This window comes from Struthio camelus, chromosome 19, assembly GCF_040807025.1.
Source record: "Struthio camelus isolate bStrCam1 chromosome 19, bStrCam1.hap1, whole genome shotgun sequence".
In the NCBI taxonomy this organism is placed as follows: Eukaryota; Metazoa; Chordata; class Aves; order Struthioniformes; family Struthionidae; genus Struthio; species Struthio camelus.
In genome coordinates this window covers 8,378,594-8,393,881 of record NC_090960.1, presented here as the reverse complement: position 1 = coordinate 8,393,881, position 15,288 = coordinate 8,378,594, and the positions used below count along the sequence as shown (strand labels likewise).

The following is a 15,288-nucleotide window of genomic DNA, read 5'->3' as shown; positions in this document are numbered from 1 at the left end:
AACGAGGCTCTTTCCTTTACAGATGTCCCAGCCAAACACACCTCCGTGGCATCTACCAAGCTGGTATTCTCCGGGCCCAAGACCATCTACCAGCAGGTCCTGCAGCCCTCCCGCCACACCGTCGCTCCCTGGGCAGCTGCCGAGACGGTGCCGGATGTGATCGGACCCCTGGCTGGTTCTGGCTCTCTGAACCTGGAGCCTGGCAGCAAGGTGTTGGTGAAGCCTTTGGGGGCGGCGCCAGGAGCCGCTTTGGCCCAGCAGAGGCTGGAACAGACCAACTCCACCCTGGCTGCTGCACTGCAGGCCGCTGAGAAGAAGATAACGACAGAGGAGGCAGAGAGGTGAGGCAGCACTGGGGTGGGATGGGAGGGAGAGGAAAATGCTGAGGTTAGGCCCGCGTGCGCAGCGGAATTGGGCAGCCCCAGTGCAGGGAGGGAAGGGCTCAGGAGCCTCCAGCACTGGTTGTGTGGCATCTTGCTCCCAGCTGTCCCCGACGGCTGTGCACATGCAGCAGCCGCCTGGGTATGGGAGCCACACGCATGAGCGCTGCACCAGGCCATAGGTGCTTGAGTCCCGGGTGCAGGATGAGCTCCGGCTGCGAGCAGGAAGGTTGGGTCCAGCCTGGCTCTCCCTGCCCCACCAGGGCCCCAAGCCTTTGGGCAGCCTTTGACTGTCTCTCCCTTTCCCTCCCAGCCACCCTGGGACCGTGCACTCAGCCAAGAACATCCTGGAAGACATCAGCAACATGTTTGACGACCTGGCCGACCAGCTGGACGCAATGCTGGACTGAGGCTTGCTCCCTTCTTCCCCTCCCCACCTCCGGCTGCTCCGCAAACGCCCGTTGTGATGGGGGAAGAGTGGATCTAGGACCCGAGTGGTGTCTCCAGGTCTCTCCAGCTGCCTCCCTTCCTGCACTTTACACCACGGCTAGAAACACATCTGTCCCTTCCTCAGCCACCCAGCGTCACTGGCCCAAGAGCTGCCTGGCTCTGTATCACACGCTCCAACACGACCGCGGGCTGGTTTCCGAGAGGGTCAGGCATTTCCCACCAGACTGGCAGCAGGAGGAGAGCCCAGAGGGCCTGCACATGTGGTCCAGGAGGCCACAGAGAAAACCTCACTCCCTTGCACAGAGCTGAAGAGCCTCCACAAGGGACCTTTCTCTTCCCTCGCTGCGTTGCTGAAATCCTGCCTCTTATTATTTATCCCCTGCCAACAATGTGTCAAAGGAGAGACCTCCCCGGGCAGCCGCCACGGAGCTGGCTATTTACTGAGCAGATCTCAGCCCCAGCAGAGCCTGACAGCAGCTAAAAGAAGACAGGGCTTGTCGCGACTTGGCAGCTTGCAGAGTGAGAAGGAACCTTCCTGCTTTATTTGATGCTTTTCCGAACATGTCAGCGTCAGGCAGCGTGTAATCTGAGCGGATCGAAATCCCCCCACAGGGCCCAAATCCCCATCCCCAAGACTGGGGCTGGCACAGCCTGCATCCTGTCGAGCAGCAAACGCTCTGCCGCAGGCCCTGCCGGAGGTGGAGGTCTACCTGCACCTTTCCCAGGGCGAGGAGGGTGATTTGCAGCGCTGAAGGCCAAGAAGGGCTGTGCAATTGTGCCAGTCCAGCTGGATCGTGCTGCTAAATCGAGGCTGCCCTCTGCTGACACTGTGCCTACGCAAACCGCCAGCCCCGCTGCTTCTAGGGATGAAGTAGCAAAGTGGTTAGCACTAATTTTATTTTTTTCCTTCTTTTCCTCCTCTGCCCCTTTTTGGGGGAGAAAATGGTCCCTCTTCCCACTAACCCTCAGTGCAGGGAGATCCTGGCACAAACTCAGCTGTGAACTTTGGTAGACAGTAGCAGCATTTGGGACTACACGAGATGCTCCCTTGCAGCTCCAAACCCCAGCGGGAGAGGTGACCCCACATGCACTGGGTGAATTCAGCTCAGCAACAGCTACTGTAAATACACGCCGGATGCAGTCGCAGCCCTGTGGCTGCAGCAGGGGAACAGCAGCGATAGCTCGTTGCGTCCAAGCAGTAGGAACGGCTGCATAGCTTGAAGACAGAGTTCTCTAGCAGGATCTGTTTAGTAGTGCATGTCTAAATATGTCCAAGAGCCCCGAACTTGGCTTGCGCTCGGCATGCCAAGCAAATGAAAGCAGCAGAGCACCAGAAGGGAACCCAAGATTGTACTAAAGTGCCATTTGTTGCAAAAATCCCAAACAAAGGGAAAGGGAAACCTCCACCCCTTTAAAAAAAAACCCCACCAACACAAAACCAAACGGTAAGGGAGAAAGTGGCTGAAGAGGCAGTTGCTTCCCACTTTTGGGGGGGAGTTTGCAACTGAAACAGCAGACTCTTTACAGCACCACGTCCCCCTGCACTGGAAAGGAAGCAGCCCCTCGCATGGGGCGCCCACCTGGACGCTTCCCAGAGGGCCTTGGCTCACCAGCGGCAGTTGTGCCGCGCGCCCAGCCAGCGGGAGATGCCAGTCTGGCTTCTAGGTTAAAAAGTAAAGACAAGCCCTGAAATAAAAAAAAATTGGTTGGTTGGCTGGGCCTTGAGGTCAATTTGAGGTGCTGAAGGCACCTGCACCCTGGCGAGTTAGTTGTTCTGTGTTTTATACATCACATTGTGTGTTAAAATGACCATGTCTGACAGACAAGTGCTACATCGTGGACCTGATTGTTTTTAAATAGCTGCAACCAGTGGCACTTTATCAAAAGGTTTGCAGAAACCTTTTAAAACTAATTTTTACTCTCACACAAATCAAGCACCTGGAACAAGCCCAGGTGGGTTTTTTTTTTTCCAATGTTGATATACTGTAAATGTTTTTTAAAGGCCAATGTATATATTTTAAATGTGATTTATTATATATATTTACTAACCAGAATTGCAAGTCTTGTACTCTAGGGTCAGGGATAAGAGGACACTGGGGTGGAGCTGAGTCGCTGTCTGAGCCACCTGAGGGCAGCACCACGCTGCTCTCATTGTCAATAAGGGAACTAAACATTTGATTTTGAGAAGAATGCCTATTTTTTGAGCTCTAGATCTTTATTTTAAAGCTACTGTATGGTGTGTAAGTTATGTACACTGCAACTGGGACTAACTGACCCTGGCTGCACCTGCTCCGTGCAGCAAGGCAGTGAGGGGAAAAAATAGCCCGTGTAATCACCCGACTGACAACAGATTTTAAACCATCTGCTCTCTTTGTGTTAATCATGTGTTTTTTGTTTTCCACTAACATCCATTAAGACTAAGTTCTATTAAACAGTGGGGCATATTTTACCCTTTTGATAGTTCTGCCTAGTTGTCTCCTTCATTTCAAATCTTACAAGCTTGTCTCCTGCCCTGTCTGAAGTCATCAAGGATCAGCTTTATCCTGCCTGTTGTGTGCTTAAGCTCTGGGTTTCCTCGCGTAAGCCCCTGCCTAGGGGGCGAGTTCTGCTGCTGCCTCTAGTGAGGTTCACGTCTTCATTTGAGTCTTGAGGGCAGGTTACGTGTGGTTGGAGCTCTAGGGACCGACACTGCCCTGTGGCCCAGCTTGGGGGCAGCTGTGGAGCCACAGCTACCTCGGCTGGACTTGCAAAGGAGTCCTCCGTCCTCCAGGCTCGCCGGTGATCAGAGTGCAGCCGCAGGGACATCAGGTCCCGCTTGCTGAGCGGCGTGCAGAAGCCCAGGCCTCCTCGTCTCTCCACTGCTATGTTTTTCTCCAGACCGCATGCTGCCTGTTCCAGCTCACCCTCTACCTTTCCTTCAGAGAGCTGCAACCGCTGCAACACCCGTCACAACTGAAGCAGTGTCTGCAGCAACCATGAGAGCAACCACATTACACCAGGTGCCGCGCCTGGGATCCAAGAGACCAAGTGGTAAGTGCACAGTTATTCTATAGAAAGAGGCATGCAGAGATGGACGGAGTTGCCTAAGGCTGGACAGAAAGTGGGAAAAAGTGCCAGGATCAGATCCCAGGAGTGCCAGCCCCTCAGGCCATGTCTCTACAGCAGACATTGGCTCTGCCACTGTTACCTGACACACAAGCAACCACGCGCGTTTCACCTCCGCTTTGCTGGGGGCAGGCTCCCTCCCCCTCTCACTGGCTGGTATCCAAGACGATCGTTCAGTGCTGTTCATACACTGGAGGCCTGGGGGTTGGGGTTGGTTCTTTTTTTTTTTTTTAATAGAATTTACAAGTTTTAATACAAATCAAATATTTTTACATACATCCCAAAAAATTTAATATAAAATATACACCATTTAAAAACATCTTGATGTAGGAAATTTCTTTCTGAAGCCATGCACCCTGGCCCTCAGATGCCTCAATGGGCTGAGGGAAGGGTGGCAATGGCAAGACCATCCAAAAGGCTCCATTCATACGCCTCTGCTCCATCCAAGTCTAGCAGGGGAAGGAGGGTGAGGGAAAATAAACATTTGTGATCACCCAGAGAAGGAAACCTCGGAGAGGCCTGCTCTAGAGGAAGGTGTGGCCAGCAGGAAGCCCTGGTAGCTGCTGCCATTTATCACCTACAACAGTTAGCGGCACAGAGCAAGAGCTAAGATCTGGGGGAGGACGCGGCTCTGCAGGAAGAGCAGCCGAGTGGCTGGGTGCTGCGTCTGACTCCGGGTCAGCCCAGCCCAGCCCAGCCCCGCAGAAGGAGAACGTGTCCTACCTGCCAGCCGACCCTGGGATCAGAAAGAGAAGCCGATTTATCAGGCACCAGTGGCAACAGATCTGGAGCCGACTTTTAGTGAAGCGAGACTGGGTAAGACGCAGCTTGTTCTCCCTGAGCCAGGCAGCTTTGCAGGCCTGAGAGGAGGGAAGGCAGAGTTCAGCCTCGCTGGTGGGGGTGAGCAGTCCCACTCTGCAGGAAGGACCGGCCTGGTGCCGCTGCGCTGCAGGAGAGCAGCCCTGCCTTGCCCCAGGGAGCTGCTGGCTCCCTATCCCGTGCAGCCCTGTTGGTAGCGCAGAGTCCAAACAGCTGCACTCCGGCGTCCCAACAGCCACGCTCTGGCTGGAGGGACGCGCTCCAGGCCTCTCGGCACCCCCAGCCGGCTCTCGCCGGCATCCTCCGTCTGCCCCCCAGGCTCAGAGGCTGGCCATTCCCCAGCTCTGCGCTCCTACCAGCCCCACAGTGGGGCGAAGGGTATTGCTTAGAGACGTGTGTTTTGCGTGCTCCCTGGTTTTGGGAAACGTGAGGAAGACGAGGTGGAGCATCAGGGCAGGGCTGGGGGGTCCTAGCCAGCTCCCTGCCTTCCAGGGAAGGACCAGCAGCCTATTTGTTAGTCTCACTTACTGGAGGGAAACAACAGCCATGTAGTGTAGAGTTAATATTGGAAGCAAAAACAGGGCCAGGATTTGCCCGAGTCACTCAGGTCTCAGAGCTAGGAAGGGAGTAAATAGCTCCATGGGCTGTAAGGATTCTGGAAGCCAAGCCTGTGTGCTCTCTTGTGGCCCCTGACCACCAAACCACGATGGCACTGGCGCACCAAGGATAACTGTGTCTGTTCGCATCTCAAGTGCCTATGTGCTGCACTGGGGTAAAACACGGCTTGCACCCGCCCAGCCCTCAGGGGAAGGTTTCCCCCAGTCAGGTGGAGAAGAGACCTCCAGAGCAACCGGGAACAGCTGTGAGGGCAGCAGCACAGTGTCAAGAGCCCTCCCAACACTAGCATAGAAAGACTTGATTGTGGGAGGGTTTCCCTGTGCCTTGCAGAGCAAGAACTGGGTGCAGCATAGTCCCAGGCCTGGGAAGGGAGCCATCCCCCAGCTCTGTGTTACAACTGCGAGATACAGATATCCTGCCTGGAAAAATGTCTCCTTCCTCCGCAGCAGGATAGGCAGGTCTCAGGCTTTATCCCTAGCTACAGGTATTGCTGTGGCCTTCTCAGGCAGACATTTACTGAAGTACACAAAAATGAGGACAGCTACAAACCTACCTCTTTGGGGGTTGTCAAAGCAGACAAGAGCTGATTCAACAGAGCTGCAGGAAGCAGGGCCATGCCGACTCCCTGCCAGCAGGCAGGGCTGCTCTCCTGCCTCCCTGTGCACCAAATCACCAAGGTAAAACACAGACAGCTGTTCTTCAGGCCCTGCACAACTATGGCTCTAGGGCTAGAGCAACAACCCTAGAGAGCAGGCCTGGCACAGCCTGGCCACCGCAGGGGCTTTCCCAGCATGTTACCAGAGACCCTCCCCAGTGTCCAGCTGGGAAAGCGAGCTCCAGTCCTCGCCTAGCGCACCAGTGCTCCTGGGGCAGCCAGGGGGGTGGCTCCATCCCCCAGGACACAGGGAGAGGGAGGTGACTGAGGGCATGCACAGGCATGTGCACACACACCACACACACACACACCATCCAGGGGAGCGCACAAGGAAGGGGTGGGGGGAAAAAAAAAAAAAAAAAGGGTTTCAACAGTGATTTCTTGCCTCAGCAGCCCTCTGTCTCCCCTGCTGGCCCAGATTCTCCTGCCAGGTCCAGGAAAACCCATCTGCTCACATAGAGGGAAGGAGTCGCTTCATTTCAGCATCACCACGATACTAACAAAAAACCTCTAGTAATAAATAAATAAAGGAAGAGCAGCCTGAACGGTCAGCAGAGCTTGCAGACTCCCTCAAGCACTCTAGCAGGCTGGGGAGGGGAGCTGCATACCTGCTGGGGGATCCTGATAGCAGGGCCCTGCTTGGGCCCCCCCGGAAGGTGCTGATGTGGTTTTGCAAGGAGGCCGTCTGGTTTGCATGTGCAAGGGGAAACTCCGTGAGCCTCTGGTGCAGCTGCTCTCCCACGCTGCTGTGTGGCCCTGGCCCCAGGGAACCCGAGCTGGCGGGGTTTAAAACGGAGAATTCATCCCCAGCTTTGTTTCGAACTGCAGCTTCTGCCTCTTTTGGTAACGGACTCGGACCCTGGAGGAGGCAGAAGAAAGAAAAGAATCAGCACACGTGGGAAAGAAAGGCAGGCAAAGCTGCCCCGCTGCGGCTCCTGAGAAGAGGGGCAGCCTTGGCTCTGGGCCTGGGCCCTACAGTGCCAGGGCAGAGGAACTGACCCACAGCCTCAGTCCTGCCCCATCCAGCCAAGTCCCTTCTCTGAGTCCACCAGGCACAGCAGAGAAAGGTCCAAAAACTCCTCCCAGGAAGAGAGACAGGGTCTCTGTCCTCATCAAGGTCCCCTCTAAGCCCCACTGCTTTTCCTCACCAAACCCCCTTCCTAGATCACCCGCTCATTAGTGTTAACTCCCAGCTCTGGCTGCGCCCTGCGCGAGGAGGAACAGCCAGTCACTTTGCCTGCTGCTAATTCTTGGCTTCAGCCACTTCCCGTGAAAATGAGTCCTACAGTCCAGGCACTGTGTGAGGACATATTTCCTCAGCCGCTATTCAATGCCTCTCTGTCCTCATGGGACGAGACGGAGAGAACAGCCCTCTCTGACCCATGCTGGTATTTCATAGACTTTGGCTCTCTTCCTCTCATTGGTGGGAGATAAGGGGATTTTGGTCTCCCTTCCTGCTCCCAATCACTGCTACTGCCCTTCCCTGACCCTCTTTCCTCCTCTGCATTGTTGAGTCCCTGAGAGGTGGAACATGAGCCTGCGCAAAATAGCCAGGTGATTTACACACCACCATCATCTTTTCCTTTTTATTCCCCACCCTGTGCATCTTTTCTCTGCAGCCCAAGGCCAGGCTGGAGCGAGGTTACAGCCCTTTCTCCCCATCTCCCCCATAGCCCCCTACCTGATTTCGTGCAGCTTGACAATCTCATTGATGATAACCACAAGGACCAGGGAAAGAAAACCCAGGAGCCATGAGACCGGGGAGATGGGAACGTAGTTAAAGGTCAACGGAGAACTGAGGTTTTCCCAGAGTTTCAGGTCCAGCACAGTTTGTGCCACTTGCCCCAGCAATCTAGGGTCATAAACAGACACAGCAAAGCTCAGCAGCGCTAACAGGCTTCCTGGGATCTGCAGATCGGGATTTAGGCCCAGGTGTACCACCCCTGAGTTCGCAACGGGGGCACCAGTTTACCAGTGGGAAACCTTTGCATATACCAGCATTTTCCTCAGAGCTAGCAAACTGGTGCTGGAGCAGGTCTAGAGCAGGCAGAGCCTGGCTTCCCCCAGCACTCTGCGGTGCCTCTTCAGGACCTGGGGATACTCACACAACAGCCACGGTGAGTGTCCACCACCGGTTAGAGAGGGGACTCTTCTTCCACAGCGGCTTGGTGCGATGGACATGGGTTATAGATATGAACACTACAGGGGACAGATGGAGCAGGAAGTTATTTAGCACAACACACAGATAATTGCTTTACAATATACACCAAGGGCTATTGCTCTAAAGGGATGTGAGGCTGTCGTCCCTCAACCCAACCTTTCTTTCCTTCCAGACCAGACTCCCCATAGCACTGCCTAATAAGTCCCTGGATATGCAGAGGGGGCCGCCGTGGCAGTTCTGTGCAGGATTACTCAGTGCAGGGATGCCAAGGGCGTCTCTTAGCCTGACGCTCTAATGTGAATCAGGCAAAGGACCAGAACTAGGAAGCAGTGGGGGGGGGGGCCCTCATCACTGGGTCACTGCAGGCCTGCATCAACATAAAGCTTGAGCCCTGGGAAAGACATTTAATTAGACCTAGAGTTGTCTACAGAAGGCAACACATTCACTTAGCTTTTGCTGGACACATTAAAACAGCATTTGCCACCTGCAGGGCAAAGCATCCCTGCCTGGCCTCTAATGTCTCAAGGACAAGTAGTATTTCCCAGTCCTGCCAGTAGCGCACCACTACCTCCAGCTAAAGCAAAGCTGCCTCTCAGATCAGGAGGTGGTTCTGTTGGCCCAGACACCCTGCACATCAAAACATGCAGTACACCACCTGGCACCAAGGCACAGGAGGAAGGGGAGTAGAGGCTCTTTAAGGCCATAGGAAGGCAGCTGGCCCTGCTTTGCCAGGCAACCACTCACAGGTGCTTCGAGTTAGCCAGGGCCTGGCTCCCCCCCACACACACCCCTCCTGAGGATTTAAAAAGGCTTCCAGGCCCAAGGCACAGCCAAAACAGAGCTGTTTGGGGGAAGGAAAGTGGGTGCTTCACAAAATAGCAGCAGGACTAGAGGGAGCCCTAAGGTAGGGAATGTTTTGGAGATTTGCAGGACACTGCTAGCTGATTTGCAAGGGGGCAGAGAGGGATTGTTCATAGGGTGGCGTTTGCCTGCTCATTGGACTAGGCTGGAAGGGAGCCAGTGTTTTGCCAGGCTGGTAGGTGGCAGGACCGGATCTGAGGGTGCTACCTGTAATCTGTTAGGACAACATATAGCAAAACAAGGGACAGTCTTGTGCTTGTGCCAAGAGCCTGCCATAGCCCTTACTTCTAAAAGAGAGTTTGTGCTCTGGCATAAGGAGCACAGAGAGAGGCAAAGGCTGATAGTCCTTACCCAGAGCAGGAGGGACCCCCCCCCGGAAACAGGGACTCACCTGTGTGTAAAACAATCAAGCCAGCTGCGAGCTTCTGGGCTACAAGAAGGGCATTGGAAAATGTCCCAAACCAGTCAGGAGCACCACCGGCGTTGCTAGGAAGTGAGAGGACACGGGAAAGAACTCAATAGTGGGGACTTGCTGGCTGACCTGTTCCCACCAGGGCCATGTCCTCCTCTGATAACTGAGAGGACTAGATGCAAGCTCAGAGGTAGCCACTTGTGAGAAAAACAAAGGCTGTCCTAGTTCCAGGAGGTGATAGGGAGCAAGGCAGGACCTTGCCCCAAGGATGCATTTCTCAAGGCTCCAAGGAGAGCTCCCAGCCCTGTTTAGAGATGATATAGCTGGGTCACACAAGAGCCTGAAGCTCAGTAGCAGGAGATCAATTCCACCTAAGAAGGGCAAAAGGAGCAGGCACTGCAGGGAAAGGGCTGGGCTCTGTTCCTCACCTGTGCAGCATGATGGAGGAGCAGGCTGTGAGATTGAGGCTGGTAGTGTTCACCTCTTTGCAGGATTCATGCAGTGTGAACCCAAAGCAGATGAGGCAGGAGCAGATGGTCAGGCTGAATTTCAGCAGGAAGCAGAACAGGAAGTAGTGCTGAGTCTGTGAATAATGGAGAGGGAGGAGGGACATGAGCATGTCACTGGCTCACCACCCCCAGCACAAAGCATCAGGTATCACTGGCTGCAACAAAGACTGGCTGCAGTACAGATGAGATGCTGCCGCTTGAGGATCTGTCCTGTGGGCATGTTCACAGTAAGGGCTTCCTGTCCGGTCCACACCACGCTTTTGGCTAGGATGGCTCACACCACAAATGAGAACTTACCAAGGGATCTGGGAAGGTCTATGCTAGCGCAGGACCTCAGCTATGCACCAACGTGGGGACAAAGTAGTAGAGCGGGAAGTGAGAACAAGTCTTATCTGATGAGCCACTCACCTTCTTAGGAATGGAAGTCAGGTTTTTTCCTGTTGCCATGGTCATGATGGAGCTGTGGGGGGGCTTGCCCAGGAGCGAGATGCTGCAGAAAAGCAAGTCAGTCTCTCAATAACAAGTCCGGGCACTAGAATTTTTGCTTTTTGGGATGTCTCTAGCGCTTGAGCCCAAGGAACCTCCTCAGACTGCTCGGAGCATTGGCACAGATCTGGCCACTTGTTGTGCAGCATATTTGCATTCCCTCCCTCCAACATACGCTGTAGAAGATCTTATGTATGGGAAGTGCAGGCAGGGAGAGAGAGATGACCTCTAAGTGTGTGATGGGGGAAAATCCACCTACAGTATCTTGGGCTCTGCCTGACACCCAGTGCTCTCCATCACACCCCAACCAGTGCAACAGTGTCAGAATTAGAAGATTATTCTCAGCTGGGGGTTCAAACCACATGATGATAGAGGCTCTCTGACAGCAGGCAGGGCTAAACAGCAGTACACAAATGCTGTCTGTTTCCAAGCACCTTGTCAGAGCAGGTACTTGCAATAATCCTTCCAGCCTCCCTGGCGTGCTGTGGGTCATGTCAACTTCCTTTTAGCATAGATACAGTGAGCATGGGAGACTGGCTCATGCATCCTGTGGGTGGGAGGCTTAAGGCAGGAGATTCCACCCTGTCCAACAGACTCACCTGAGCAGTGGGTAGCAGAAACAGGAGAGCCACACGATGTCTGTGGTACTGAGGATGGGGGGCAGCTGCACCAGGCAGGAGAGGAACTGGACAGGAACAATCCAGAGTGAAGAGTGTGAGCAGAGCTGGGATAGCCCTGTTACCCTAGACACCACCATCCTCCCCCAAATGCAGGGATGAGCTGGTAACTAGGGTGTCACTGCACAGCCCCTCCACACAGAGCAGGTCCTGCAGAGGATGCTTTTCTCCAGGGAAAAAGTGGTCAGAAAGAACCTGAAGCTGCAATCACACAGTCTCTATCTGTAACTTCCCCAAGCAGTGCTAATTAACACAATCATGTTTTATCAGTGTAAATGAGATCAGCCTCGCCACTGGCAGAGGGACATGCTGTGTAAACCTGACGGAAGGCCACCTCCCTCCCTTGCAGCCCACACTCCTTCGCAAGCCCTCCTTGCCCCATTGCAGCCACCCACATTCTCACTAGTGTCCCTGTCCTCTAAGCGAAATGCTGTTCCCAGCCAGACTAGGGCTCACCTGAATGATGACCAGGGTCAGCTGGCACTGTAGCAGAAAGAGGAAACACTTGCGGATACCGTACGTTGCGTGCCTGGCCTGGAAGGAAGCACAAGCCCTCAGAGCCCTCACTGCGATGGCAGCAGTTATCAGCCAAGAGCAATTATGGGCGGTGGGGGACAAAGCATGAGGCCTGCAGGGGAAGTGGGAGGGGAGAGGATTTGGACTCAGTGTAAACAAAAAGGGAAGGTCTCCTGCCTAGCCGTGGCTGAGAAGAAAGAGTCGAGTTTAGCAAAGCAAGTCTGTTTAAACCTCCTGGCTTTTCTGGGGTAATGCTCTTCCCTAGCATTGCAGCGTTTCCTGCCTAGGGATCTCTAGCAGTTTATTCTTCATACAGCTGAATGGTGTTCACGTCCTGTTGTCACATGGCACCATTCCCAGACCACCCGAACACCTTGGACCAGTAGGGCCAGGCAGGAAGAATCTCTCCTTTGTACTTCCCAAATAAATGACAGGAGACGTGAGGAAAGCTAATGCTGGCAGCTTACCTAGGGCAACTCAACAAAAACGTCAACACGGACTCCTGGCTTTGCTCCTCATGATCCACAGGTAGAGGGGGGAAGGCTAGAGACAGAGAACTAGAGAGGGGATATGCCTGGCTCACCTGCTCTATAAGCCTGATGATGCTGGTACTTTCTTCTTGGCGAAAGGACATGGAGCAAGGTAGGCTGTTGAGTTGCCCTGAGAGCTGCAGTGGGGTGAGCTCATCAGAGATGTGAGTCATGGTGGTGCTGGTGGCATAGCCAAAGGTCTCCCAGGAGCAGCGAGATGGGTAAAGAGGGTCCAGTGCTATACTGCATGGACAACACAATGAGCATTAGGCAAAGGTCCCATCCCAGGGAAGAAACCACATTTCATTGCAGTCCAGCCTGGGGAGTCGTGCTGTGCTGCAGACGTGCCACCTCTATCTACCTATCGGCCCTCTCTACCTTGATAGAAAAGTCCTGAGCTGCCATGTGAATTCAGGATCAATTCCCCAGATTTTCCATTTTTCCCAGAGAACTAATGGATGCATTTGGGTGTCCAGCTCAAAATCAACAAATTGCTTGATCCAAAGGGGCATTTCCACTCTTTCACCCAAACCAGAAGTACCTATAATTGCCAGTTGGTGCACAATCCTTTAGCATGCAGAAGCATAAACTTCCTTTCAAGGAAGAGAGCTAGGAGTCATCCTCTGCAAGCTCAAGGCAAAGGCAGCAGGAGGACCCTGGATCCTGCCCCACCTGATGTCACTTTGCAGGAAAAGGCAGCTGTTCCGCAGGTTGGCAGAGCTTCCCAGACAGCAGGTCACCTCCCCATACTCCTGCATGATCTTGATCATCTCACACATGGCTGCAAGGGGACAGAAAGAGAAAAATAGTATGTTATCTCATTGTGCACACAGAGAAGCAGTGTTTTGTGCACCCTTTCCAGCCTGGATAACAAGCAGTCAGATCTTTTAAAATAACCCCAACTGAGATTCCTCAGTCCTGTGCAGTCAGATCCAAAGTCAGATGACATAATTAGTTGGTTAACTAATTGCAGACAAAGTGCCCTGTACACCTGCCTTCTACAGGAGCTGAGCTGTGATCCACAGAACTGTGATCCAGAGGAGACCTTTACCTCTAGCATGTCTCTTTCAGACCAGAGGTCTAGGTATGGCCTGGGTAAACAGCACAGGTGGCTCTAGGAGCAAGTAGTCTTATTAGAAAACAGCAGAAATTAAACTAACTTAAATAATTTGAGCCTTACATAAATTAAAATAAAAAGACAACTTTAAAATCTGCTCAGCAGCACCTCACCACTGTTCCAAGTCCAAAGGAACACAGGGAATCTAACCAACCACTCCAAAAGCAGTGCCTCACTTAGCCTTGCTCAGAGCCAGCCCCCTGTTCCTGCACTCCTAGCACTACCTCTAGGTTTCATCAATCTTTTTATTAACATCCTCCTGAGACCTCTAAATCAAAGCTGCTGTTTGATCCACTTTTACCTTTGTAGCTCTGCACAGTGCTCTGCGTATACATACATTTTCTAGAATGCTCTAGGCAAAAACAAGCCATCCTCTGCAGATTCTTTTGTAAACGTTTCATCTGAATGATGGGTGCAGCCAGGTCTGCAGCACAGCGAGGGTTACATGGAGCAGGGAAGGACCACCTCCACCAGAGACAGAGGAAATCCTATCCAGGCACTGAGCACCTAGGCAGGCTGGGCTGTAACCGGCTCTTGCTGGCACTCCTGTAAGCTGTGCCTAAAAAGTACCTAAAATGCCAAATCGTAATGATGCTTAGCACTTTTACTGTAGACTGCAAAGGTATTAGCCAGCTGAGCACTCAGCCCCTTTCTTAGATAAAATAGTATCTCTCAGAGACAAAGAAATTAGGTCCTTTCTGGTTTCTGCAATCAAAAGCTTTACAAAGCAGCAGAAGGTGCTAACAGCAACTGCCAGAGGAAAATACTTCTGGGAAGTGATTTCTGAGTTATATAAGGCAGCGAGGGCTGTGAGCAGAGATCAAAGTCTCCTAGCACACTGATAAAGCTTATTTAATAAAAGGCAGTAGCATTTTGGATGTTTGCTTTTGTGTCTCTTACGAATGCAAATCGAAAGGGGAGTGGTTCTCAGCCCAGTTCTGTAGCTAGGGAACAGTCGCATGAAAAGGAAGCAAGTTCCCCATAGGTAGCACAGGGGGTCGTTAATACCAAACGCCCCTCTGGATTTCTGGAGCACATCCCTTTCCCCTCATCCATTTCCATACTCTACCCAGATGAGCTAGAGCAAATGGATGGGTGTTCACAGGCAGTAGTAGGACAGACCTAGCCCCTGTGCCACTCACTCTCTGGGGTGCAGTCTGTGAAGAGTGGCACCAGCAAAGGCACATTGTCTATGTTCTGCAGGTGAGGTCTCACTTGGTGGATCCCACGTGGAAGTTTGGCCTAAAAAGGAGAAAAAGGAGACTAAGTAGGGGTGTGTGTGAAGGAGGCAGTTATCAGGGAACTGTCACAATGAGAATTATGATTCCCAGAATGCAGCGTCAAGATCAGATACAAATTAAGGTCCTTGCAGAGAGAGGCTGGCTCACCCAAGCCATCATAAAAAGTCTTCTGCTAAAGTCCTATACTGACATGCCAAGTTGTCTGTGCTCTCCCCCAGGGTCCGTGAAATCAGCATGATCAAACTGCGCTTGGGGATTTCTAACGAATTTTTACATGCGGGGGGGGGGGGCATTTAGTCTGAGAATTTGTGCTGTCTCCCAGCACCTAGACCCGCTACTTCAATTGCAGCCACACCAACACCCAGCAAAGGAAGGGTTCTTGCTTTCTAAACATAGCCTTAATAGATTTTTAATCTGTATCGCTCCGATATTTCTGCAACCTCCACTGAGCGTGTCTGAGCTCTTATGAAGCAGAAAGAGTGTGTCCCACACCCTGACAGCCAGGCAGCACCAGCTACAGCTCATGGCTGGAGGGGAGAAGAAGTTTCTTCTGCCTGCCTGGAACGTATGCGTGTTTCTGCTCCATGCTGAGCATATAGGAAGAAGACCCAGATGGACTGAGATGAGGCTCTCAAGGCCACTCCATGTGTGGCCATCTCCACTCCTAAACTCTTCAGAGAAATGAACAGCTCAGCAGCAGGGAAAAACTGAGATAATCTCAAACTTCCCAGGCCCTATATACCAAGCCAGG

General features: G+C 52.9%; 2 protein-coding genes across 24 annotated transcripts in view; one reads left to right on the top strand and one right to left on the bottom strand.

Moving 5' to 3' along the window:
- CASKIN2 (CASK interacting protein 2) overlaps positions 1 to 3,290 on the top strand; it is a 40,620-nt gene extending 37,330 nt beyond the window's left edge. For all 7 annotated transcript variants that reach the window (XM_068914077.1, XM_068914078.1, XM_068914079.1 and 4 more), the window contains 2 exons: positions 23 to 341; positions 694 to 3,290. In XM_068914077.1, coding sequence (XP_068770178.1) covers positions 23 to 341; positions 694 to 790 — 416 coding nt within the window. In that variant the 3' untranslated portion in view covers positions 791 to 3,290. The remainder of the gene's footprint in view (positions 1 to 22; positions 342 to 693) is intronic.
- An 839-nt stretch (positions 3,291 to 4,129) lies between these two features.
- Positions 4,130 to 15,288, bottom strand: part of TMEM94 (transmembrane protein 94) — a 53,959-nt gene continuing 42,800 nt past the window's right edge. For 7 of the 17 annotated variants that reach the window (XM_068914087.1, XM_068914085.1, XM_068914082.1 and 4 more), the window contains 11 exons: positions 14,439 to 14,538; positions 12,852 to 12,960; positions 12,233 to 12,422; positions 11,590 to 11,667; positions 11,056 to 11,141; positions 10,379 to 10,460; positions 9,890 to 10,044; positions 9,441 to 9,535; positions 8,133 to 8,226; positions 7,709 to 7,879; positions 4,130 to 6,886 (listed from right to left, as the gene is read on the bottom strand). In XM_068914087.1, coding sequence (XP_068770188.1) covers positions 6,814 to 6,886; positions 7,709 to 7,879; positions 8,133 to 8,226; positions 9,441 to 9,535; positions 9,890 to 10,044; positions 10,379 to 10,460; positions 11,056 to 11,141; positions 11,590 to 11,667; positions 12,233 to 12,422; positions 12,852 to 12,960; positions 14,439 to 14,538 — 1,233 coding nt within the window. In that variant the 3' untranslated portion in view covers positions 4,130 to 6,813. Of the gene's footprint in view, positions 6,887 to 7,708; positions 7,880 to 8,132; positions 8,227 to 9,440; positions 9,536 to 9,889; positions 10,045 to 10,378; positions 10,461 to 11,055; positions 11,142 to 11,589; positions 11,762 to 12,232; positions 12,423 to 12,851; positions 12,961 to 14,438; positions 14,539 to 15,288 lie in introns of those variants that run through there. The other 10 variants (XM_068914083.1, XM_068914084.1, XM_068914086.1 and 7 more) reach the window with 7 other exon arrangements.